Here is a 27,540-nt window from a genome sequence, read left to right as displayed (position 1 = left end):
TTTATGTCAAAAATGTTTATTATCCATGGCTGTACAACAGAGGCAAAGAAATGATCCTTGATAGCCACATTTTTAACATGCTGACAGCAAAAATTGTCTTTCATTTTTTAAAATTGTAAACAGAAAGTAAAGAATTTCAAATACACGTTGTCATGTAGAACAAATTAAAAACATGAAATGCATTCAATACCATGTGGCGAGATTGTGAATAAATTACATACTGTACATTTGCTCAAAATGAATGAAAACAAAATGCAGAATTAATGAGTGTCAAAGAAAATATGTTACTGTTACATTCATATTTAGCTCTCTGCCAGCAATGCAGCTTTTCACAGTTTTCAATGCACAGAAACAGAAACAAACATCTGAGGTACAACAAAAGACAAATTTTCTTCTGGTAGATCACATAACTGTATTTTTATACACAATACAGACCACAATATAATAAGCACACAATATACTGTATTGTCTGTATTTTTCAGAACAGCAATCAGTCCGAGGGGAAATGACTGACTGCTGGTTGCGAAGATCTTGCAGTCGTCTGGAGAATATTTATACCCAGGATTTTGATGACGTATGCATCAGCAGTGGCATGTTCTAATGAGGCAAACAAGCAAAATACAAGTCTGACACACTCTTCCACTGCTGTCTGTCACTTCCTTTCCTTTAATGTCAAATGCACCTCCTTGATCAAGAAGATTTTGCTGGTATCTGTCCTCCCATCTTCTGTAATGCAAGCTTCATTATTCCCCAACTTGAAAGAAAAAAGAAAGTTATTATTTTTTCATCTCTCACAGCGACCTCATGTGAAAAAAGGTAGCTGCAGGTTTAAATTTTCCTGTGAAGCTTGGAAACTCAAGAGGACCAACATTAAAATTTTCTAACGCTGCTGTTATTACCTGCAACCACTCAGATATCCACCAGAGGACAAGCAGTTCATTAAACCATCATCTTAACAATCTATCATGTTCAGACCGCCTGAGGAAGGAAAAAAAAAAAAAAAAAAAAAAAAAAAAAAAGGAAAAACTTCCACTCGCAGGCACTTAAGGACAGCAGGGAGGAAATGTCAGCCAAGAGGCAAATTAAATCTCATAGCTATTTGTTCTTACAAAGAAAATCAGGGGAGATTTAAATGTCGTTTGACAGGAAATGCACATGAGAAAGAGTCTCATCTCTGCGGCTGTTCAGTCATCAGCGATCACTGCAGAGAAGCTGCTTTTCCTTTTGCCCCCAGATGCAGAGAATGACCCCACCTTTAGAAGAACATTTTGGAGGATTAAACTCCAAGGATGAGCAATGTTTCTTACTCTGTTACTCTTTTTAAAGCAGGAAGCGAAAGATCCTTCGAATTGCTTTCAACTGCTGGATGCTAAAATGTTTCTATGATTCTGCTTTTCATACGTTATTCCCAAAAATAAATTCAGCTTTGTGCAAAATGTGTGTTGTTAAACCAAGATTAAATACTGACCTTACTCAGTTGTCAATGTCCGATATGTGGTTCTCTATCTGCAGTAAAAGAAATAAGATTGCTTTAAATCAGTCAAGAATTAATTTTTATAACTAGGCAGCAACATAGCCTTCCCTTTTCTAGCTCAATCCACAGTCATTAAAAAAATGAAACACTTCCAGTTCTAAGTCTGAAATACACATCAGTACATATTTAAAAAATTAACTGGTTCGCACAAGTTCTGTTATTCATTTAACAAAACCCATAAACGTGAAAAAATGGATCCATGCTGCATTTTATTAACAGTTCAAGCTGCTGGTGGTGTAATGGTGTGGGGAATATCTTCTTGACACATTTAGTAACACCTGAGCATTGTTTCAATGACAAATAACACTCAGAGTATTGCTGCGGACCATGTGCATCGCTTCATGACCACAGTGTTCCCAGGAGGATGACGCACCATGTCACATAGCTCAAAATGTCTTAAGCTGATTTCTTGAACATGGCAGTGAGTTCACTGTACTCAAATGGACTCCACAGTCATCAGAACCTGGTCAATACCTGAGGATCTTTCATGTCCTGATTTTTAAAACCTTAGAAATGGCTGTACTTTTTTTTTTGTTTCGCAAATCTTTTTTTTTCTTTTTGTTTGCCCAAACCTTGAAAATGTGCATCAATTCACATCTCATCCATGTCCTCTGAGACACATTTTATACAGTGTGTTTTCACTAAATCAATATAGGGATTTGGGGTTTTTGTTTATTCTAAGCCTTTTGGCCACAGTATCTATTGGATTAACACATATAAGCTTTAATGATTACCAGTAATCAATAGTTTAGTCTGCTTGCAGAATGAAGCCAATAAACCACCCAACAGTGAGTCCAGATCTCATAAAACAGGAAGCAGGTATGATTATATAACCTTTCTTTAGTGTCAAAGTAAGGCAATAGTTTTGAGAAATAAAACTGTCACAGTAATAAAACTGGAAAGCAAATGTTCAGTTAGATGATTTATGATTTTTAAAGTAATAATTGGTGATATGCTGCATGCATTACACTCTTTTACTGCATTACAGTAAATTAACACCACCCAAAAAGTTTCACAAGTGTATCCAGAGAGTGATGTAGTTAGTAGCAGATCAGTTTCAAACACTCTGTGAGAAACTTTGCTCCGATTTCATTCTGCACACGGCGAAGCGTCTGCAAACAGCAGCCTAACTTCACCGAGGAGCTGGAGGTGCATAGCTTGTCACCTGCAGCTCTTCATCTAACAGCTTAGTGTTGTTGCTCCGTCTTGTTCCGTTACTCCAGCTGTCTTGTTTCATAGATGAATGACAGCAGTAATTACTGAGGTAGCTGACAGATGTGTCCCATTTCTTGTAAATATCTTGTGAAAGTCAAGTCTTGTTTTGTCAGTTAAATTATTTTTAATGCTTGGTGGCATCAGAAGAAAATGTTTGGTTTGCCATGGCAGGTTTCAATACAGCAGTTTTTCCAAGTATGTTGCCGTGGAAACTAAGTATAAACGCTCTCTTCATCAGTGATCGTGCGTTACCTCACTCAGCGATAGATAGTGACTTAAAAAAGTCTGGCACTTAACTGTATAATTAAATTATTTACTCTTTTATTAAAATAAACAATGCTTTCAAAGATTTATAAAACTTCTATGCCTGAGGCTTTGCGTATAACACAGAAAAGAAGTTTGCCTTCGAGTTCTTCTGGCAGATGGGCTCAGTACCACACATTTTATTCAATCTGAGGGAAAATTATAAGGGTCTCTCCCAAACCTAAGTTCTGTTGCCTGAACCTGACCAAACTAAGAGTTTAAAAATGTAAAATACATTTCCGAAGACAAACTCCTCCCATTCAGGTTTGTCTGAGACAGGGAAGGAAAGCCAAAGTATTCACAGACACCGTTACGTGCTGCTGACTTTGGTGTTTTCATGTGATTTGTTCAGTTTCATGGCGGTTTGTGATAGAGACGACCTCGAATTATTTTGTCATTGATGATAGTTATTACTTTGTAATACAATATTAATTCAAAACACATTAAGATTAAGCTTTAAAACAACAGCTACTACTTTTCTTGGTTGCCACAACAACGTGTCCCCACTTTGCAGCATGTATGTTGTTCAGACAGAGACAAAATACACCTCACTCAAAAATAACATAAAATAAAAAAAATTGCCCTTCTGACTTCAACTAATTTAATTATATGTAATTTATCCATGTAATTTTGTTGCATAAGTACAATGTAAAATGTTACATTTAATGGGATCTGGTCAAACTAAACTTAATTGATTGATACACATTTAGTTTGTACCAGGCACATTATCTTTAATTATTAATTAATTAAATAAATTCAAATGTAATTTTATATATATTTCAGAGTATTGTATTGTGTTTATTGTGGGTGAAGAATCATTTTCTGAGTGTTTTTACTCATATAGTTTAGACTTTTCAAATCATGCTGATTGTCACAAAAGACAGCAAAACTTTGTATCCATCACCACGAACAACCTGATTACTTTTTCATGACCATTTCACCTTTTAGTTTTATAAGAATCCTGTATGACTCAAATGGTTCCATCTAAGGCAAAGTTATTTATACAACAGAGTTGAATGTACATTATACTTACTGTTATTATTGGCATATTATGTCAGTGGAAAACATTTTCCGCATCATAAAATAGATAAACTACTATGCAAGAGTCTTGAAACACCCCTCATTTCTTTATATCTTGCTTGGGAGATGGGATGGGAAACGTCGAAATATACATGGATATACAGAAAAAGAGTTTTTATAATTCTGCTGTGCTTGAAAGTTGATATTTGGTGTGAGCACCTTTATTCTTCAACACAGCCTGAAGTCTCACAGACAGCTTTCATGTAAGCTATTCCTGAAGTATTCTTCAGGAATAGTTCTCCAGGCTTCTTTAAGGACAATCAAAGTATTCTTTGAATGTTGGGTGCCTTTTATTCTGTTCTCTCTCAAAATGATCCCACACTGCTTCCAAAATGTTGAGGTCCAGGTTCTGGGAGGGGTGTGATTCATGACTGTGTTTCTCGTCAGCTACTATCGGCTTTTACGGCATTGACAGTGTATTTGGATCACTGTCGTGTTAAAAGAAAATGACATCAGCTGTGTTGCAGATGGTATTGGTGGATTGAAATTTGATGGTTCTGTTCTGCATTCATAGTTCCATGTAGATGCTCACCACTATACCTCTCTCCTGACCTCTGTGCATACTGGCAATGACTTACACTAATGATGACAACGATTTGGATTCATCAGTCTACAGGCCTTGTTGCCAACGATTTTCTGTCCTGTTCTTGTGTAATTTGGAAGCTAGGGAAGTACTGCCAATACTATGCCTCTACGCGGGGGCGGGGGAGTGGACTTTGAGTGTCCAAAGAAAAACTTTGAAGGACCTTCAGAAAGCCTGCACAAATATGAATCAAGTCCACTTTAAAAAATTACAAGAAAATCTGTAGGTAATTATGACTTCTTGTGACTTTTGCAGACACACACACACACACACACACACACACACACACACACACACACACACACACACACACACACACACACACAGCAGCTAAATTGGAACCAAATAACTTCTTATTAATACTGGACATGGGTACTTGGCCTGCTCACCATGTCGCTTGTGCCTTCATCTTCAAAGTCGTCTTCACCACCGTCTGTCATCTCCCCTGCCTCAACCTCAGCCGTCCCCTCCACTTCCTCCCCCCCAGAGTGGTCTGCTGCATCACCATGGAGACACTCGCACACCTCCTCCTGCTTCCTCTGCATCTCTGGCAAAAGACATCAAGAGACAAAGACTGGCAGTTAACATCAGAGCATAGTAGATTTATTGACTTTCTATCTTGTTTTGATAATAGAAGAACCTGTATTTCAGACAAGCCTCCGAACAAGCATTTAATATGTTCAGTATCATTCCGTCAACTCTCCTCAAAGGACGTTTGTGTGGCTTTTATTTCAGTACATGGCGGCCTCTCTCAGCATCTTCCCCGTTTTTCTATGCATGCTCATCAGACAGGTCCTCCCCTCCTGGCTGTCAAATCTTACCGGCGTCAGAGCGATGTTGCCTCTCTATCTTCTCAAGCCTTCCCAGCAGTGAGTCGATCTTGGTTTTGATTTGCGACAGTTCCTTTTTGATTGTTAGAAGCTGATCTGTCTTCACTGCAAGCATACATTAATAAAGTTAAAAAGCATAATTAATGGGATGTTCTACAAGAGACACTGTGACAGCAGCAGACTCTTCTCAACAGTCAAGTTCTTCACTGAAAATGTGGCACAACTGATGAAAAGCAGGAAATCTCACTGTGTTGCATTGAGGGGAGAATAATCATAAGCATGCGAGAGTTTGAACAGTACAGCAGCTGCTAAAGCCATAATCTCACTGTTGTTGCTACCAGCGAAAATGTTTCTTTCTTAGCCATGTTTTACCTCAATTTTTGTAGAGGAAAGATCTGGCTCTTACTATTAGATTTACCACCTTGTTACTAGCTTAGATGATGAGAAAACAGCTGCCTGCTTGCTGTAAAACAATAGAAAGTGATGAGCAATATGATGCAGAAATGCTACACAGAGCAGAAAATAAAAAAAATAACCAAACAACTAGCTGAGACTCTGATCTAAGATTTATTCTGTATAATTTTGGTTTATTCCCAACATTTCTGGTGTGCTTACTTTTGTTTTAACACGAATAAAAACTCTGGTTTAAATGTGTTTCAATGCATCTCAAGAAAAGAAAAAAAATTTACTGTTTATCCCAGTCATTCCTAAAGAGTGTGGCGGTGGTCTGCAGGAGGTCAAAGTTTCTCATGTACAAACATGTAATTAGCTTGAAGCTACAATGGAACAGCTTAAATATTTACATCAAAAAGGTCATCAGAACTAAAGAAAAGATGTGAGATTCAAATGATTTGTTTTTCTTTTCAGATGGCAAGGGAAAGGAAAGTGTTTAATGAAGATTCAGCCTCAACAAGAAAATCACCAGAAGATCAAAAGGAATCAGAGAAAACACATCAAGTCTTGTGTTTCAATCAGAGTTTTGATTAAAGGTTCAGTCGGCGCAGGTTTAAAATTTGGCCAAGACATCCTTAAGTTTGACAATGGCTGGCTTTGTCACCTGACTGAAGATTAATCAGCAATGATTGTTAAAATCAAATGATAATAAATGCCATAATAAAGTAATTTTTCAAGAAGAAAATATTTAAAACCAGCTTTCAAATGTGACAATTTCTTGTGAATCTGTTCGGTTAGCTTAGGAAGTCATTATGGTCATTTTTTTCCTCCCCATTTTATTGCATTATTTGACAGTTTTTGCCTCAACAATCAAAATAGCTTGTACATTAACCTCTTATTAAAATCAAAGGTGGTGTTTTTAAAAAAATTACTCATTTATTCAAGAGTAAATCGCATTCAACGACAGTTTTGACATGAAAATGATTCAGCATTTGGAAATCACTACAGTTTTTTATCTCCAACGTGAGGATAAGCCACTTTTCTTTGTTTTGTATGAAAATCTCTTATTATTTTGGGGTTTTGGACAGTTTGGTGAAAAAACAAACAAAGTACTGTAAATGTCAGTTTTGGCATCTTAAAAATTACAATATTTTTTTTTTAAATGCACTCACTAGACACTTAATTAGGTACACCTTACTAGGACCAGGTTGGACCTCCTTGTGTCTTCAGAACTGCCTTCATTCTTCATGTTATTCAACAAAGACTCATTAAGATGCTGGAAACATTCCTCAAAACCTTTGGTTCAACGCTGACATGATAGCATCACACAGTGCACACTGCAGATTTGTTGGGTGCACATTCATGATGCAAATCTCCCCCTGCATCACATCCCAAAGGTGCTCTATTTGACTGCGATCTGGAGACTGTGCAGGACATTTGAGTACAGTGAACTCACTGTCTTGTTTAGAACACCCATTTGAGAAGATTTGAGGTTTGTGACATGGTTTTATATCCTGCTACAACCAGCCATTAGACGATGGGTACACTGTGGTCAAAAAGGCACTGGGCATGGTCAATAACGATACTCAAGTAGTCTGTGGCATTTAAACAATGCCCAGTTGATATTAAGAGGCCCAAATTGAGCAAAGAAAGTTTCCTCCACGCCTTGGGGGCGACCATGGTTCAGGGGATTGGGAAGCTCATCTGTAACCGGAAGGTTGCCTTTTCGATCCCCCTGCTCTCTCTGTCCTGGTCGTTGTGTCCTTGGGCAAGCCACTTTACCCTACCGCCTACTGGTGTTGGCCAGAGGGGTCGATGGTGCGATATGGCAGCCTCGCTTCTGTCAGTCTGCCCCAGGGCAGCTGTGGCTACAACTGTAGCTTGCCTCCACCAGTGTGTGAATGTGAGAGTGAATGAATAGTGGAATTGTAAAGCGCTTTGGGTGCCTAGAAAAGCGCTATATAAATGCAATCCATTAATATTATTATTATTATTATTATGACATAATATAACAGATTAATTTTGACCATGTCATGTCTAAAATCTTTGAGTCGCTGCCATGTGATTGGCTGGCTAAATATTTGAGTTAAAGAGCAGTTGAACGGGTGTACCTAATGAAGTGTCCAATGAGCGTATACTCTAATCAGTTCAAGAGGGACTATCAAGACTACTAATGAAAATAATCAGGAATTGCAGGCCTGACCTTTTTCGATTATTAACCTTTTTTTTTTGTTTCGAGAGCTTAGCATTTACACTTGCTGAGTACATTTCCATCATAATGGGCAGAAATGATACCCGCCAACATGTGTTCAAAGTTATGATAATAGGAAATGTTCTTTGTAGCGGCTGAATTTATTTTCTTTGCCATTAACTTGACTCAAACCCCAAAAATGGACATGGAGGTAAGTTCAAAACAAACAATCACATAAAAATCACATTTAGAAAACATTTGGAAATCACTTTAGAGATGGCAGGATACTATAGGAACAAAAAGGGACAAAGAAAAACCACCAAACATACGTTTAGGGCCAGTGATGGAAGAGCCGACATTGAGTGCTCGGGAGGAGGAAGAGGAGGAGGAAGAGGAAGAGCAAGCCCTGACTGGAAAAGAGGATTTGGCTCTGCGTGTGGTTGGGACAACTAGTCGTGAGCGTTTGATGGGGATCACAGCTCGGGTCGGAGGCACAACGCGGCCGTGGTACTCAAACAGTCTGAAGACACATGAAGAATAAAGTTGTAGCAACAGAAATATTCCAAGAGTATTACAATGCAGAGAAATAACAAAACAAAAAAAGTGGGGATATAACTCTGTAATCACTATGGGAGTTTTTGTGGAGTTTTTTTCCCTTGTTTTTGGTCAGATGTTTTTATTCAAGCAGCAAGGAACACTTACAAAGCACCTAATAGACATGCTGCAAAAGATGTCTGAATGATAGAGGTACACATTGAACAATGCCACAGCAATTCAATCAAAGCCTGTTCCCAGTTGCCTTTGACATATCAAATTGCCAAAATAGCAATAATGACTCAAAGCTGAAGGATTCTGCTCTTGGGGATATTGCAAAGAAGAGGAAGTAAACAAACCAATGAAAATGTCAGAATGAAGATACATTCTGTGCCTTGCCAGCGCAAATGACCAGCCGGGGGACTATCTGACATTCAGTACCCGGCTATGCGGATAAAAGCATCATTAGTAAGCCCAACGGAGAGGAATAAAAACCTCCTCAATATGACATTCATTATGCCTGTGATAATGTAGTTACTTTGCCTCAGAAGGAAATGGGGCCATTCTGCTCAAAAATCATCTTTATTCAAGATGGGAAATGGGGAGAAAGGATGTGTATACTAAGGGCAAAATATCGGGAGGAAAGGGACTGGTTGAAAAAAGAAAAGTTGCAAATGACAAAGACGTGTTATTTACCAGTGAGCCAACGTTGTTGTTTTTTTAAACATACCTACTGTAGAAGTCATCTCTGTAGTAGTCGTAGTCAAATTCATAGCCACTGTGGAAATAAAAGAGAACATTTCTATTTTACTTTGATTTTTGTGCACAAAAACATAAAACAATAAAGGAAGAAAATGACGGTGCAAATACATTTAGACTGAATTCTTTATTCAGTGTCCTAAAAGACTATTACTGGAAAATTCCTTCTTGTTAAGATTTGATGTGTGGTTTCTTAACTGAGCTGAGCACTGGAATCGAATTTCCTTTAATCCATTTAAAAAATGAAATGCACCAACAACAAGTTTGCCTCATTATGTTGCATTTCTTTCTTGGTTGCTATAGCGGTAAACTTACCAGATTCCCATCAAACTAGAAAGCAAGGTAATGCAGGCTATTTCTACAAACAACTGCTGACAACAGGAAGCTTCCGTTCCCGGCTACAAATTACACTGTGATAAATCTGGCACAACAGGAGTGGCCTTAAGACTTCTGCCACGATATGCACGAGTTCCTGATGGTTGCATTTTGATTACTTTTCAAAAATTCAGGATAAAAGAAAGCAGGAATCAAAAGAGCTTGAGAGACGGTGGGCAGCTCAACACTGCTCACAGCTACACAGCTTACTCTTCCATTTTGGAAAAAGAAAGGAAGCAGCGACAGTAAAACTCGAACAAACTTGATAAATGTAGAGAAATTAAAGCACTGTCATTTACAATATTGTGCCTAACGAATTCATTTTCATGAGTATTTTCAATAACTGTGTGTGCGTGTGTGTGTGTGTGTGTGTGTGTGTGTGTGTGTGTGTGTGTGGACGGGTATTAACATCTTCATGTGGACCAAAAATTGGTAGTTTACTATACTTGTGGGGACAAACAGCCCTCGTGGGCTGTTTGAAGGCATTTTTGAGACTCTAAATGTGGTTTTTGTGTCAGGGTTACAATTAGGTTCTGATTAGTTTTAGGGTAAGAGTCAGGGTTAGGCATTCATTTTTGATGGTTAGGGTAAGCGGCTAGGGAAAGCATTATGTCAATGAGATGTCCCCACAAGGATATAAATACACACAGTGTGTGTGTGTGTGTGTGTGTGTGTGTGTGTGTGTGTGTGTGTGTGTGTGTGTGTGTGTGTGTGTGTGTGTTGCATAGTGCTGCCATCTTCCCGCCCCTGACACACAGGTCCAAGAGAGCGATCTCTTTTCTGGATTTGGAGGCAAAAATCAGGCACAAATGTTTGAATTCTTTTGCAAATTTAAAAAGAAGAAGAAAATCTGAGCTCTATAATGATGCAGGCCACTCTGTTCCCATTGCATTGCTCACTGTGATGTGAAGAGTATTTCATCTATTGTTACCCCAGCACCTCGGTACAGCCTTCACATTAAAGTTGTGTGATTAGAGCGCCTGACTACCTAAAGGCGCACGGTTCTAATCAATTCACAAAAGGCTGAAACAAAGGAAATTTGTCCAGCTGCTAGCTGTCGTCTTCCTAAACCTCCCCTCCTGCCTTTTAATAAGCATCCCCACTGGCCAATGGCAAGAATACAGATGAAAATACTGTGGTTCATGACAGCTTCCTTCCTAATGTAACAGATTTGTGTTGCAGGATAGTTGTTAAGCTCGAAGTACACTTTTACAGCTATTGGGCTAGCAACCAATTAGCAGTAAAAGCAAGACAGCGCACTAGAATCGTCAACTATGATGAATAAGTAGCTCCCTTTACAGATACGATCTACTATGAAGATTGGATCTTTGACATGTTTCAGCACGTTTTACCCAGGCAACATGTTTGATGTAATCTCTTCAAAAGCAGTCTGACACATAAAACTGCTACAAAACCACAACATGACCATTTTACTTAACATACAAACATACAAACACATGTTTTGTCAGATTTTATTAAATTTTAGTGAGATAGTTTAAATAGGTAGAATTTGTTATGTGTATGTTGTGTTCCTTCTCATTTTCAAATCCTCTAGTAAAGGAGTTCCCAAACTCTTGTTCTTATCTTATTATCTTTTAAATAACACATAATCATGCAAAAAATAATACTAATAAACCTTTCATAGCCTCATGACTCAATACCAGGTTCTAAAATTATTTAAACACACCATCTCACTTATTTAACAACAACTAAGCCGACATGTTGAAGCAGTGTGAGAAAACCAAGGAACACCCAATGATTCATTTGCTTCAAGTTATTATAGCTTGTATAATAAGAGACTGTTGTAGATTTGCTGCTAGGCTTGATATGTGCATTACCCAGATTCAACCAAGCTTTAGCCGTAGGACAGATGGCCTTACATTTGACTAAAACACTTTGGTATACAGAGGAGTTTATGGTAAACTCAGGGACTGCATTTTCAAACCAAGTCCAATTAACCACCCCTTCACTACGGTGCTTGACAGTTGGTATGAGGTGTTTGTGCTGATGGGTTTGGTTTTTACCAAACATGACACTGCATTATAGTCAAACATTGTCAGTTTGGTGTCATCTGTCTAAATGACATTGTCCTAGAAGTGGTTTGTTCACAAGATTTCCAGAACCATGCAAACCAAAGCTGTGCTGCTGTTTTCTTTTTAGAGAGAAGACACTTTGTTGTGCAAACCTCCCAAACAAACCACACAAAGCATGTGTGTGGGAATGTATGTGAATGTTTTACTGTTATATCTTATTAGTATTTTAAGTATTCTATCTATTTTATTTATTGAATTTTATTGTTTTATTTATATTTTGATATTGCTAGGGATGATGCAATGATCGGGGACCATTCTTAATTTCGTTGTTCTCATGACAATGACAATAAAGTTTCTGATTCTGATTCTGATTCTGACTTGTTCCATTTTGTATTGTGGTGAACTTTAACATTTCAATAAGCTAACTGAGTCGGAGATGTATCTTGTGGATTTTTTTTGACAATCTTGAAAGCTCCAGACCAGCAAACTGTCAAAACCTCTGCTCTTATGGGGGCGCTCACACGTGCTGATTATCAGTTAATCAAGTGCATTTGATTAACAGCACCTGGCTGCTACTTACCCTTTTAATTCTGATTGAAGTACTAAGTGTGCAGTACATTTTTCCAAAGAGTCCTGCCAAACCTGTCTGTTTCACACGACTGTGTAAGCTTTTAACAGAGGGTCTGCTGGGTTGATCCTGTTACTTTGGGACAGAATATAATATAGACAGAATTTGGTCATGTTTCCAGTCTGTGACTTAAACTATGTAAATCATATTCAAAGCCCCCGCAGGAAGAGACATTTCCCAAAACTATTCCTTTAAAAGCCTGAATAAGGTGTTATTTTGTATTTTTATTATACTGCTAAGCAACTTTGTGTGGACTTTTTTTTTGTTTGTTTTGTTGTTGTTTCTTTCAACGAGATGACAAAAGAGCAAAGTGTGTAACAGCAACAGACAAAAAATGGCACTAATAGCACAAGTAGGGAATTGGCTGTTTGTCCTTAAGAGCACAGCCTGCCAGAGAGGATCATAAACACATATTTTACAGACAGCAGAGGGAGAGGGTACAACAGAAAAAGTAGGTCAGGAAAGGAACATCCACCTGACACTCTAAAATAAGAAAAACATGTTTCACCTGTAGAGGGATGAGAGAGGCCTCTTGGAGCCCATCTTAGGCCTGTACGGTTTGGGCTCTCCAGCCATGTTGATATCTGGGGGAAAAAATGAGAGTTGAAGTCGTGGTGTGATAGAGAAGCAGTTTATAATATAAAGATCATCCACAACATACAGTTGGATCCACGTATATTTGGACAATTGTACCAATTTGTGTCGTTTTGCCTTTGCACACCATCACAGACAATACATTTTCAACTTCAGTTCAAGGGCTTTAACAAAAGAACTGCATTAATAGTTCAAGAGGCAAATGTTCAAAGGCTCAAAGGTAACACTTAAAGGTCCAGGTGAACACTTAAATCAAGAACACTCCCGAGGAGGTACACAGCAAATTCTCCAGTGTTAAATTAACACTGGAGAGTGTCTATATGGGTCCACACCTCTGAGTGTTAAATTAACACTTTTGACAGTGTTATATGTTTAAAAGTAACCTAGTCAGTTTTGAAGATTAACAAAGACTAACACTGAGCAGTGCTGATTTTCTAACACTGGAATATTTCTAACATTTTGAGTTATTTTCCAGTGTTAGAAAATCAGCACTGCTCAGTGTTAGTCTTTGTTAATCTTCAAAACTGACTAGGTTACTTTTAAACATATAACACTGTCAAAAGTGTTAATTTAACACTCAACAGTGTTGTATTTAACACTCAGAGGTGTGGACCCATATAGACACTCTCTAGTGTTAATTTAACACTAAAGATTTTGCTGTGTAGGAGTATCACTGTCAAGGTCTACAATCAATAGAAGCCTTCATGAATAGGAGATGAATGCAGAACAAGGTGCAGACTACTGGCTAAACTCAGCAAGAAGGCCGGATTAGAATTTGCCAGAAAACATCTGAAAAAGCCTTTAGTTCTGGAAAAATATAATTTCTAAACTTGAGTGATGGGGCGACACAAGTATGACAGAGAGAAGCAGCTCATGATCGAAAGCATATTATCTGTCAGACATGGAGGCAATGTTATGGTGTGGGCATGTATGGCTGCCAGGGAAACCAAACGAAAGTGCTGGTTGATGTGACTGCTGGTAGAAGAAGCAAAATGTGCACGGGGCTGTACTCTCTGCTCACATTCAGCCAAATGCAGCCAAACTGCTCAGACAGTGCTTCATAGTGCAACTGGATAATGACCCAAAGCAAGCTGCACCCAAGAAACCCGAGAGTTTCTCAAGAGACAGAAATGGGATATTCTTCAATGACCAAGTCAGTCAGCTGATCCCAGTCCAACAGAGCATGCTTTTCAGCTACTGAAGACAAAACTGAAGGCAAAGACCCACAAATGAACAGCTACTGAAGGTGGCTGCAGTAAAAGCCAAACAGAGCATCTGAAGGGAGAAAACACAGCAGCTGGTGTTTTTTATGAAAGTATAAAAATATAATACTTATATCTAAAATTATTTTATCTTGTCCAACAGTTTTTTAAGCCTCTGAAGTGAGAGACTGTATGAAGACAGCTGCAATTTAAAAAAATGTTCAAGTGGGTTTTAATTAAAAACAACCAACATGATTTTTTTCTGTCATTTAAGTTATCGTTTGGTTAATATCAATGCAAATATTGTAGCTATTTTCTCTGATAAAACATAACTTGATTTTCCAAGCACTGTAATTTTACCTAAATGTTACACAAAAAATTGTTTTCTGCTTAGACTGGAAATATTCTACAGTGTGAAAAAAATAAATATTTATATTGTAATGAAGGACACCGATGCTTAGATCATAATATTATTTTTTATTTGAATATTTGTATAAACACATTTTAATCCTCTATATTCATATACATCTTATGACAGATGGAAGTAAATCTTCAATGTTTTAAGTGCTTATTTATGATGGTCATTCATGATTCCAGCTTTTTTCCCCCCTGGATGACCATAAACTTTTATTTTTATGAAACCAAAAGACTTCAACGCACCTACACCCAAAGCTTTTTAAAGAGTGGCACAAATAAAATTATGTTGCCAAGGAGACAATAGGATAATGGAAAATAAAGGGTAAACATATCTTCATATGTATACTGTAATAATTTTATAGTTATATTCTTATAAAAGCACTATACCTGCCTGACTCCAGGAGCTATTTTTTAGCCTGTCCTGCAGAATACCACATCATACGATGTAGCACAGTCTTTATAAAGAGGCTCCCTGGGCATTTTCAAGCTCCTAAGAATTTTTGTTTAAAGGTTTGAACAAATTACAAACTGCATTTTTATGAGATTATCAGTGTGACAGTGTTTTCATTCAGAATTGCCATATTATGGGCCAGGGCTCATGTACTGTAGCAGTGTACATTCATCCTCACTGAACTAGACGTTCAGCAGAAACTGTGAATTTTAAAATTGTATGATCCTCACCCTCAGATCTCATGCATTAAAAGGAAGTTTATTTAAAATTTCTTAGCTGAATGGTCAAAGTGGGTTTTGAAGATGAAAGATGCTGTGAAAAGTGGGCCAACATCGTTTTAAATTAAAGAGCAGCAGTAAAAGTAAGAGGGTGGTTGCTAGCTAAAGCTAATTACATCTCGTAGCATTTCTGAGTGCATGACCATATCAATGGGATCAAATAAAGAAAAGAGAGAGAGCGAGAGCGAGAGAGCGAGTGAGCGATGGTCAGTTTGTGTTTGTCATTAAAAACATTTATAACAGTCAGGATGTTATGGAGTATTCATTGCTACTTTACTGTTCCTGTTTCCTTATTAACGCAGTTATTCGATTTTATATGAAGAAGGATATAAAAGTGTAAACCTGCATTCTTTCTAGTGGCCAGGAGGTGGCGATCCAGGGGAAATGAAAAACAAATCGAGTTGTATCAGAGTCTATCAGAAAACAACCATCTAAGTCATGTTATTTATGATCTCCTTAAATGTTTTCCTGATTAATGTTTAGTGTCTACCTTTAACTTTAAGACTTCTGTAATAAAGCAGAACGTATATTTTTGTAAATTATGTAAATTATGGCCCCATTTAAGTAAAATAGACGATAAACAATGCCAGGCCTGCATTATAACTAGAGAGCTGCTGCCATATGAGCATTTGGCATTCTTAATTTGTAGGTCAGATTCAAATTCCTCAATTTAAGCTTTCCAAAAACAGCTGATGATGTCATAATAGCTACGTCCACCCTTTATATACAGTCTATATTTGGAAAAGAGCCACAAATCTTATCCCAAATGTTCTTATAGTTTAATTAGTTAATAGTTGAACAATGAAAATTCATCTTTTAAGACTTATCTATAGATTGTCTAGTGTATAACATGTGAAAACCCATTTGAAAAAGCCTTCCTCTATTTTCTGTTTTAATAGGTGTGAAATAGCAGCAATCTCATCAGAGATGAGGAAGTAGTGAAGAGCTTTTCTTAGTTTGAGCTGTCTGGGTGCCTATAGGGCTCTGTGTGATGAAACTAACCAGGTGAACTGGGGTACAAAACATTGATTCATTTAATGATTTCACTTCACTTCATTGTAACGCTCAAACAGACGGTGCATAGTTTGCAAGATTTTGTAAGAGCCTCGAAACAACCGAGACTGACTGTGCAAAAAAGGGACTTCAAGAAAGAAATCCCCTTCAAATGCATTAGCAGACAGCTGTGACTCATCTGCACGCACCTCATGACTACTGCCATGATTGACAGCCCCTTCTACCTGCCAAGAACGCCGGCGCATTAAACCCGGCTGGTATCATACCGCGTTTAGTCTGTCGGCTTTCCGACGTTGCTTCTGCTCAATCAGCCTCGAGTGCTGCTCAAGGTCATACACAAAAAACACTAACAAAAATCAAAACGCCACCTTCCCACGCATACACACAAACAAACACAGGGGTGAACCGACAAAGCAGCAACAGAGATCCCTTTCTGATGGATGAGTCACCCTTGAGTTGCAGAGATAAAACATCAGCTTTGGGGATCATGCAGCAGCAAGTGTCATGACTGGAGCTGGAGTCAAGCTGTTGTGCCTAAAGGGTTGCAGTCGCAGTTTTTTGGGCTTTTTCTTCCAGGGGTGGGGTAAGCATGAACTCTCTGCTGCAATATTAATGCACCAATCTTATGAATTAAAGAATGGAAAATATCTCAGATAAATCCAAGCACTTCTCTCAGATTCACATTTTCACACAGAGTCCTGCAGCTGCAGATGTGTCTGGATCTTCCATCACATTGTCTACAGAATCACCATGGGTGCAATGGTTGGAGCCCAGACTGTCTCGCTCTTTCTCATTCTCTTGATTTCCTCCTTTCCTTCCTTGTTCTCCCTAATGGACTAATGGAGTGGGGGGATGTATCGCTAGCTCTCAGGTGCACAGGGACAGCTGTATCATTATCATTAGGACACAGGAAGACGTGAGGAATGGTTCGCACTGTAAAGCCTGCTCTTCTTTGGGCCCCTGCTAGGGTCATTAAAGAGAGAGTGGAGCACTAAAAAGCACTCTAAAATGAACACTGTCACCTCACAACACCCCTTCCCTCCACATCGCAACAGACACACATAGAGTCTCTGATTAATTACAGTCATTATACTAATCATATACAAAAGTCGCATGAATAAGTATATGTGTGCTTGCAGCCGAGACTTGTTTGTGCGTGTATTCATAAAAAGTTGAAGCGGGAGATAGAGGAGATAGAGCCTGTGTTGCTAAGCAATAGCCACTTAGGACTTGATTGATACTATAAACTGCATGCGGCATCGCATTGAAGGGGAATATAAAAATGTACTTTGCTGAAGCCATTATGTCCAGGTTGGCCACAAAAACCGATCACAGAGGTGAACTCAAAGTAGAAGAAAGTCTGTCACAGACACTGTAAAAACACTGGCCGCCCTCTTAACTCCTGAGAGCATACTCCTATTGGCGCTGCTACAATGCAGAATGCACTGCTGTCAGAATATGATGAACAACGCACATCTACTCACTTTATCAAGTATGCCTGTTCAATGCTTTTTAAAGCAAATATCTAATCAGCTAGTCACGTAGCAAACACTTAAGGCATTCAGGCACGCAGACATGGTCAAAACAACCTACTCAAGCCCAACACAAGCATTAGAATGAGTATGGACAGTGATTTCAGTAAGTTGGTAAGTGTCATAGCTGAAATGGTTGATGCCAGAGAACTGCTTTGAGCTCACAGGAAGGCGACAATAACTAAAATACCAAAAGGTATCCAGAAAACCTTCAAACAGATGGTCTACAGCAGCAAAAGACCACACAGTGCCATCAGTGTCAACAATTCACAAAGGCTCAGAATTGGGTGTAAACAACGTGAAAGCATTCTGCCTTGTATCAACAGTCCAGTAATGGTGTTAGGGATATTTTGTTGGCACACTTTGGGCCTCTCAGTATCCGTTGAGTATTGTTTTAAAACCACAACCTGCCTGAACATTGTTGCTAACCATGCTTATTTCTTTATGAAGAGTGTACCAGTCTTCTGACGGCTGCTTCAAACAGGACAATGTGCCTTTTCACAAAGCTCAGATTATCTCAACCTGGTTTCTTGAACATAACAATGCGTCCATTGTACTCAAATGGCTGCTATAGTCACAACATCTCAATCCAATAGAGCACCTTTTAAATTCCGAGGAATGTTTCCAGCACCCTGTTGCATCTGTCATGAAGAATTAAAGCTTTGAAGGCAAAAGGTTACAGTTTTATTGTTCAGAAATATTTAGTTTCAGTGTTCATGTCATGGTTCACTGTGTGGCAGACAGGAAAAGGACCCCAGTGCAGGAGACGAGACTGACTTAAACTTGTAGCTTTATTGCTCTACTTCAGCAGAAACAAACAAAAAACAAACAAAAAAAATCTCAAATCAGGCAGAAACTAGGAAATAACTAGGCACTTGGGAAGAGACTTGGAACAATCTGCAAACACAGCTAGAGGGGAGAACGCAACAAAGAACAGGAGGAGATGCATACAATATATAGACAGCAGGAGATACACAAGAAGGAACTAATGTAATAAAACAAGAACCAGGAAATAACAAAGTCACATTTACAAACACTTGAAACAGTCACACAGACAAAAATGTATAAAATTCTATATTTATTTTATATTTTTTAAATAACATTTTTTATAGCTTTTCTTTATGTTAGCTAGTTTAGTTACATTGTGTTTGGTTACAGAGTGTTTTTTAAAATTTTAATCTGGTTAAATAAATGTTTTCATTGGCTGTTTTTAGCTAACTAAAGCACTCAACGGATATTTTGTCGTTAAGTGCTCCAGTATGCTCACCAGCTAGTAACTTCAGCTGTCTGCTGAAACAACCAAAGACTTTTATACACTTCATAGGGAGGGTGATAATTATCAGCAGGCTGATAATTCTTATGTTCACCTCACATTTAGACACTGGTTCAAGTGTTAATAACAGAAGGACAAGGACATCTGCCAGGGCCAATGACACTATCTCACTATGTGTTAAAAAGTCATTCAGATCCACACAAAAAATTCATCAGACTTCTTCCTCTTCCTTTCCACTGCCTGTACAACAAGTCTCACAAAATATCAGCTTTATAGTCTTTGTGTATTTTAGCAGAATCGCACAAACAGATAGTCAAATGGTACTGAAAGTATTACCTCCACAGAGCATCTGCATCCTTTCAGGAAGTAATACGACTACAAATAAAACTACCTCTGTGGATGCTACACAAGTATTTCCTAAACCTGAGCACTGCACAACAGCAGCTTCTCACTAATGTGTAACTGATATTCCCTGTTTACACTTTTTAAGACTTTAAAAATCTGGGAATTTCAGTACTAACATATTTACTTTTTTTGTGTAATTTGGTGCATTTTCTCTCATAAACTTCTCAACTAACCTCCCTCTTCTACAACTCCATATTAACATTTCTACCTACAATGGTACGTCCTATTATTTACTGTGCAATGTGAAATATTCCAGCCATGTTTTTCTGTCTTACACAGTCAGTTTGTAAGTCACAGTCTCAAAAGCTGAAGTGGTGTTTTCACACTGTCTTCCTCTTCCTCGTCTGTGTAGAAGATGAAAGGGCCAATAGCCGACTTTACAAGACCTCATTTCAGCTCAGTGTCTCCTACAGAAAAGCTGCGACTGAGCTCAGTAACAGTTCTATCTATCCACAGTGGCTCCTTCAAGAATACAATCATCTGCACCTCAGGGGCCCTCTGACTCACTTTGGATTTATTCATATTAATGAGGCTGTGCTGAATTACCTATGAGTGCTTCGCCGTGTTACTGCTTGCATGCGTGTCTGTTTTAGTTAGATACTGATCCCTCAGCTCACAGTGCCCTTCGTAACTTTCCCCTCCGGAGACATGATAACTGGACTGGGCACAGACAAAGGGAGTCATAGCACAGGCTAAATCTGAATCAGACGAGCCTGCTTTTAAAAGTTTTAAAAAAAAAGGAAATGGATGCATAACCCCTCCGCTGCCTCTATTTAGCCAAGCGTAAGCTGAATCACAGAGCACTTGCAATTTTCCTCTTGAGTGAGGTTACTTTGATATGTGATAATACATTTGAAGAGACTGTACAAAGCAACTGAACATTTAACACTGCCGTCCTTCAGTGTTCTCGCTGCAAAAACAAAACAATTATGACAGAGGAGGTGAGTGCTGTAGTACTACAATATCACCTGAGAAAAGAAATGGGAGAAAACATTTCCTTCCTCAGCTAATGCCAAAACATAATCTTTTGGCAGGCAAACGATCAATTCTGGCACAGAACAAACTCCCATCTCTGCGGAGTCTACACGCATCCTGAGAGCAGGTGAGTGATATTTGATTAAGAGATCATCCAGGCACCTGCATGAATACAAATGTACCACTAAGAGACATCCTGCAAGACAGCGGCCGCAGATTCAATCTAGGCTGTGTTCTCGCGCCCTGTAAATCTGACAGAGCAGACTTGAATAATCTCCGATCACAGCTCATCGGCACAGGCAGCTCTTTTTCTTTTTGCGACACCTGAAAATGCATTTTCTCAAATGGAGCAGGGTGACTGAAAGGTTGAAAGAGAAGACACGGCAAATGTGCCGCTGGGCGTTTGACTGCTCACACATGCGGACATCATCATCTCTGGTTCACATAATTATATTTAGAGGATTATATATTGTCCTAGAAATAATACCAAGAAATGATGTTAATGTAATTTTCAGACCGTTTTAAGCCAGTTATCCAATAATATTAATATAAAAACAAAGACCTATTAATTCTTAAGGATATTCAGTCTGGAAGTTGATGACCTGATTACTGTAATAGAACGAGACTGCTACTGCTCACAATGAAAATGGAGCGTGATTTACAGTCGCAAGGAATGACAATGGGATTAGATCTGAACTGAATGTTATTACAAACCATCTATGTTCATGTTAGGCTACCTATATTGTAGACTACATCACACGATGCAATAAAACACTACTTCTCTCGATTTAACACACATTTATTCAATTTAGAGCTGATTTCACAAGAAAAGTCTCTGACCTGAGTTGTGGATCACAGGGATAGTCAGATGTTCATAAATGAATCATCTCTGGTGGGAGCTTCTTGAGTGTTTTAACCGAGAAAAATTTCATGATGTTAAGCCGTACGAAGCGAAGCAGACTTAACAAGTTGCGGCATTTTAATTTGGAAAGGCTCAAAGCTTCTGCTGAATGGTCAGCCATGTTAAGGATATCAACCTGATCTTTCCGGGTGGATTTCAGATGCTGTCCTCTCACTGTGTCTGTGTGATTCCCCTTCCACTCTGCAGTCCAAGGACTGCGAGTGTGCGTTTGTCTGAATCTCTGTTTGGTGGACTAACGATGCTAAGTTTGAAAAGTTGGAGATAAAAAGAATAAATGGATGTGGTGGAAGTGCCATTTAAAGACAAACTCTACCCAGGCATCACATAAATTCTCCCATGGTTTATACTAAGATACCAACAATCCTGCACACTCATATATTACAGTAGTAACTTGTCAATAACAAAGTATCAATACTTTAAAGTGTACCCTGCTTTATCATTTATTTACCACACCATAAATTACAGTAGATGACCTTAAACCTTTGCCTGGAAAGCCTAATCTCATCAGGCAGTGTGTAACGAGAAATCACCCACAAACAAGAAGTAGGAACTTTCTTTTGTACAGTTGGACTCTTTTTTGCAACCACAGAAGTCGCCCCCTGCTGGTCAATACTGGCCTCTCTTTTCAGACCAGGAGGCTACATCCTATCTTTTGTATATTTATGACACCCAAATGTGTGCTCTGCTGTTAATACTTTGTTTCAGCCTGTAAACGTTTACCTGAACACCAGGTTTCAGGAGTATTTGCCTTTTGTGTCTACCATTTCCTGAGTTCTGGCAATTCAATTAATGCTAGTTTAAAAAAAAGCACATCTCCATGATTTGACAGCGTGGATGTGTTGTGACAGGCAAGATACTGAAAACGTGTGTACTGCAAAACACAGAAATCGGTGCTGTGTGAACTCATTTTTGAAGGGCTCAGGTGTGACTGATGTTCATTTATATGTAAAAGTCCAGCAGCGTTGATAAAACCATCAAAGCCGGCAAAGAATCTGAAGGTAAACTGATCAGAGATATAAACTGAATCATCTACTGCATTAACATATTCTTAGTATGTATGCAGACATAACACTAAAGCAGTGAATCCTTTCATCAATACACCTAGGACGTCTCGGTTAATATCTTGAGGTACAAGTTGTTGATGATGATGACATGTATACCTTTCTACTTTTGTTCTGAAAAATATCGCCATTCCTATAAACACACACAAAAAAAACAATGCCATGCACTCTCAATAGCATGCCAAAGCATCAGGTGAGGAAGCTCATCTGTAACCGAAGGTCGCCTTATCGATCCCCGGGCTCTCTGTCCTGGTCATTGTGTCCTTGGGCAAGACACTTTACCCTACCGCCTACTGGTGTTGGCCAGAGGGGCCGATGGCGCAATATGGCAGCCTCGCGTCTGTCAGTCTGCCCCAGGGCAGCTGTGGCTACAACTGTAACTTGCCTCCACCAGTGTGTGAATGTGAGAGTGAAAGAATAGTGGCATTGTAAAGCGCTTTGGGTGCCTTGAAAAGCGCTATATAAAACCAATCCATTATTATTATTATTGTACTTTTCATTGAAAAATCATTTAAAAGAACCTGATAGTTTGTATTTAGCTGTTAATAATTTAGAGCTTCATGCCGTCCAGGTGTAGCACCGAGTCCTTATTCTATATTCTATGAGAAAAACATCCATAAATTATCCTTCCTGGACCAGCAGTGCCCAAAATAGCTCCCCCCTCACTCCAAGCTCAATAGCAGCTTAACTAACATAGTTACGCTTGATTTATAGTACCCACATCCAATCTACAGCGTAGGCCTACACCCTATGCTGTAGCTTGACCTGCGCCTCCCCAAAATATGTTACTACACGTCGCAGCGATGCAGCAGCTGTGACAGGTCTGACTGGTGGTAATATGCACACATTGATTAGCACAAGGCTCGTGACTCTGTGAAACAAAATGTAATAGGCTGTAATTGTATTTAGTGTGCCCATTATTCTACTGCAACAGCTAGTATTCTGCCAGTGTGGACACAGGCTGTTTTTCTTGTTGTCACAGCTCTGTGTGACATTATGTGTATAGAATCAAATGTGTATAAAGTGTTCTCTTCTCCCTGCACTTGATTAAAAGTAACAGTTGTTCAATATTTACCAGCTCCGAGTTGAAAATGATCAGCCGAGTTTCACTTGTAAGGACGGAGCAATGCAGACGGACCAGCTCACAACGTCACGCACTGTGACAGGGATTCAATGCAGTACTATGAATGAAGCTGTAGCTCCGCTTTTTTGTTAGATCTGTGACCAGGTAATTACTGGAAGATATCTTTTATCTCAAAATTCCCTGTAAGTCGCTTTGATTTAGCTCATTCTTACTAATAGGAATTTGAAATAGCTTGTTATATATGTTTCAATGTGAAGTCAAACGCAGTTAGAGTGAATTTAAGATTGGACTGCTTTAATGAGCTACTGACATATATGAATCATCCTGTCAATATCAAATACTTTAGTCTTAACCTGCTTGCAGGACTCCCACCCAAGAAGTGTACTGTAATTAATCTGTCAGCTCTCTTTGAACTGCATGGCTCCGTCTAACCATGTAGTTATTCCAATATGGATGAAGACCTCGGGGCTTAGACAGTTTTTGTTGTGGGGATACGGGGATTAATCGCTCAACAGCTTGTCCTTCCTTAATGAAATCCGTGTACTTTACTCTTTTGCCCTTTTCAGGAAAATGGTTTCCTGGCAGTGCATAAATTTGGCAGCCTGTCTTCAAGCTCCTGAGCATCTAATGAAATTATTTGACCTGCTGATCTATGAGTCATTTAGAAGAATGTGATGTTAGGCCACTGAACTTCCAAGTTGACTGGAGTCACTGGACTCTAAATATCACATTGGCGATATAACTATTAGTAGGCGGATGTTCGTAAGCACAAAAGGCAACATTCTGATGCCACTGTTGTATCTCCCAACATTGGTATGTGTTAATTTTTTTTGCATTAAAACATAATGAGCATACAGCTGTAGCCTGAGGTAAAGATAATTTAAGAGTCTTTCATCTCTCCTGAGCTGCACTCCTGCACTAATGCACTTTCCTCCTTTTCCAGTTTGGCATTTTTTTTTCCTATGATGTAACTACGTGGCTCTCAAGTGCAACACTTTGAAGCACTTTAACCCCTGGAGCCGGTCCAACACTTCCACATAAGCACACGCTTGTTAATCTGTGCAAGCAGCTGGAAAACAAAGTGACAGCTGCAACGTGCTTGAAACTACTTGAACATCTGCTCCAAAACTTGTGTACTTCATTCAAAGGTGGACTGTAGACAAAACCACCTGCCTAAACTAATACAAGCACACAAACCTCCTGTGAGACATCTTTAGCATACATGAATTGTCACCAACTCTGTGATGAGCTACTTTGATAATTCATTGTTCAAACCAGTAGGTCCCAACATGTTGGTACTCATCCTCCAATAAAAGGACAAAGTTTAATCAGACAAGCGATGTGGAGGTTATTTGTATTTGAAAGGAGAACAATTTTTGTGACATTTTCCTCCTTCGCAAGCTAATAAAAGGTTGAAAACCACTGGCTTAATCACATTTAAGCCAAAATAGAAATACAAAAATTCACATTCAAATTTACTGCATGGGTTGATTTTATGTAATAGTAGTGACTTAGATTTCTTTAAAATAGGAAATATCACAATAATAATACTAAAGTTAATGATGCGGTGCCATTTAGCCGCTTCAATTTCAGAGTCCTGATGCACCAGAGCCTTACGTGACGTTACAAACTCGGGGCTGTGCGTGTGTGAATGAGCATGTCTGCTGAGAAATCCCTGCTGCTGACAAAAATAACGCTCAGTTGCGGGCCACGTTTAATTAATTTCAATAAAATATTAATAGGAGAGTTAGAAACGCAAACTGCAGCCTTTTATAAATAATTGATGACGATTATCAGTTAGTACATATAGAGCTTGGTACATGAGGTTTATTAAAAATTATTCATGCACCCACAAATTTGCAAAGATGGACCCGCAGCACTCAGCCTCGTACGCGCACAGGTGCGCGCACACCTGGAGCTGCGAGCCACTGAGCAGCTCCAGAGAAGACGTCTTACTCGTACAACCGCACTCTTAATTTGTCTCCAGCGACAGTAAAATTAAATCAGATCCCGCATCCTCAGAAATCTCCAAGCCCTCTGAAAAGCAAAGAAACAGGAAGAGGATCTTTTGCTGTATGAAGTGCTTAAATGACTCGGAGGTGTTGATTCTGCGCGATTTAGTTACAGTGCGACAGCCCACGCTGTGAGATCAAGCGAGTTGTTCGAAAAGGTGCATCCACTCATTAAAATACTGAGGATGGAAAAGCAGTGGTTACAAACTTTAATCCGAAAAGTGCCTCAAATAAACACATTTCCAGTTACTTAGTTTCTCACTTCCAGTTGAACAACTTTTTAATCATTTACACGACTAAAACAAAAACCACAATCTTCCTATACGTTCTGCACCAGATGTTTAAAGTGCCAGTAATGACCTCCTCATACTCACATCTCTGATTGCGACGCCTGCCTTTGTACATGGTCATGACGAGCGTAGAAACAAAACGGGTGATGCTGTGGCTGAGCCGACTTTGCCTCCTCTTTCTCCTAAAAACCAGACAGACTGCCGGAGCACCTCCAGACTCCGAGCAGAGCTGAGCGGAGCCGCTCTGGACCGTACCATTAATCCACCTATTCCAGGGGGAGCCATAGACGCAAACGCTCCGCTATGCTCCAATAGCAAAAGCACAGAAGGGGAAGTAAAAATCCTGCTTTCACGTCTTTGCGCGGTTTATTTGCTGAGAATTAAAATGCGTTAATTATAATGATTATCTAAGGATGGCAGAAAAAAATACTGGCTACTCTCCCCTTAAAGTTTTGCCTAATAGAAGTTGTTGTAATATCTGGTATTTTTTGTGGAGCCCCTGAAGCCAAAAAAAAAAAAAAAATCTTGAAGAAGCTGTATGACTCCAGTAGATAAGTCTTCCAATGTTTTATATATTTTGCCCATGGCTACATTCAAAGTTTCTCCATTCCTTCACAAAGTGTTTACCAAATTAACCGGGTTTTTGTCATTTTTCATTTCTCCTGTAATGTTTGAATATTTTCAAAAGATGCCACACATCATATTTCACTTACTTACTGGCCAAAATATGCTTTTGTTATTATTAGAAAATTTTGTCTCATATTCTAATTTTCTGTTACATATAAACAGTTCCAGTGTTGGATGTTCTTATTAAACATGGTCAAAGTTTTCAAAAATTAGGTCAGTGTAGATGTGTTATCCCCATGAGACAAAAAAAAGAGCTGAGGCTCTACTTTTTTCTACTTTCTACATAGCTACACTCACTTGCAGTTCAAACCTTCTCTTTTCATGGGGCAGCCAATAAGAAAAGGGTTGGCTTAAAGTGAGGGTGCCGGAAAGAGAGAGAGGGTTGACCGAGTGTCTGCCCCAACCCCCACTGTATGTTGAAAATCATTTATTTTGAACTATGCTGATCATGCAAAGCTGCTTCAGTAGAATCCACTTTAATCTAAGACTACTGAATCTAAAATAGCCATGATAGATGCAGAAAAATGTAACTGTCATGTCACAAACATGGCATGTTTAAAAGACTCTTTTCAAAGACTCCACAGATATGTCCTTAAAATATCTTCTTTGGTAATCTGACAGTTAATGATTGAATGGATGGATGGATGGATGATTTGTTTTTCTACACATCAAAATAAATTAATAAATTAGGATAACATCAGTTTACATCCCCATTGCATTCACCATCTCATTATTTCCATCGTCTTTAAAGGTGAAATATTTCTCTACAGTGAATGGTAATCAAATAATTTAAAGGTTACACAGATTCTTCCTGACTTACAGGGTTCTCGTTGTTCTCAGTTTGATGGTGAGGAGATGAAATTCCATTTAATTTGCAACAACAGTTACCTCAAGGTGCTTTATAATGTGAGGTAAAGACCCCACACTAACATAGAGAAAACCCAG

The 27,540-nt window shown here is 38.8% G+C and overlaps 1 protein-coding gene across 1 annotated transcript; it reads right to left on the bottom strand.

Annotated features, from left to right (window-relative positions):
* Nucleotides 1-26,240, bottom strand: LOC113009957 (RNA-binding Raly-like protein). Its single transcript, XM_026148661.1, has 8 exons — nt 26,053-26,240; nt 12,967-13,042; nt 9,394-9,441; nt 8,459-8,649; nt 5,537-5,650; nt 5,105-5,262; nt 1,469-1,506; nt 1-754 (listed from the first exon to the last, which is right to left on the bottom strand). The coding sequence occupies exons 1-7, from the start codon at nt 26,087-26,089 to the stop codon at nt 1,474-1,476; spliced, it is 657 nt and encodes a 218-aa protein (XP_026004446.1). The 5' UTR covers nt 26,090-26,240; the 3' UTR covers nt 1-754; nt 1,469-1,473.
* Nucleotides 26,241-27,540: the final 1,300 nt, after the last annotated feature.

This window comes from Astatotilapia calliptera, chromosome 18, assembly GCF_900246225.1.
Source record: "Astatotilapia calliptera chromosome 18, fAstCal1.2, whole genome shotgun sequence".
Classification (NCBI taxonomy): Eukaryota; Metazoa; Chordata; class Actinopteri; order Cichliformes; family Cichlidae; genus Astatotilapia; species Astatotilapia calliptera.
The sequence above is the reverse complement of the archived record's forward strand: the minus strand, read 5'-3'. Positions and strand labels throughout refer to the sequence as shown.

What these genes read in the sequence shown, in the direction of transcription:
- LOC113009957 (XM_026148661.1), bottom strand. Translation starts at nt 26,089, where the DNA reads ATGACCATGTACAAAGGCAGGCGTCGCAATCAGAGAT. An exon ending in TTCCATCACTGGCCCTAAAC is followed by an intron (nt 5,651 to 8,458) that starts GTATGTTTGGTG and finishes GTATGCTTGCAG; the next exon opens with TGAAGACAGATCAGCTTCTA. An exon ending in GCAACATCGCTCTGACGCCG is followed by an intron (nt 5,263 to 5,536) that starts GTAAGATTTGAC and finishes GTCTTTTGCCAG; the next exon opens with AGATGCAGAGGAAGCAGGAG.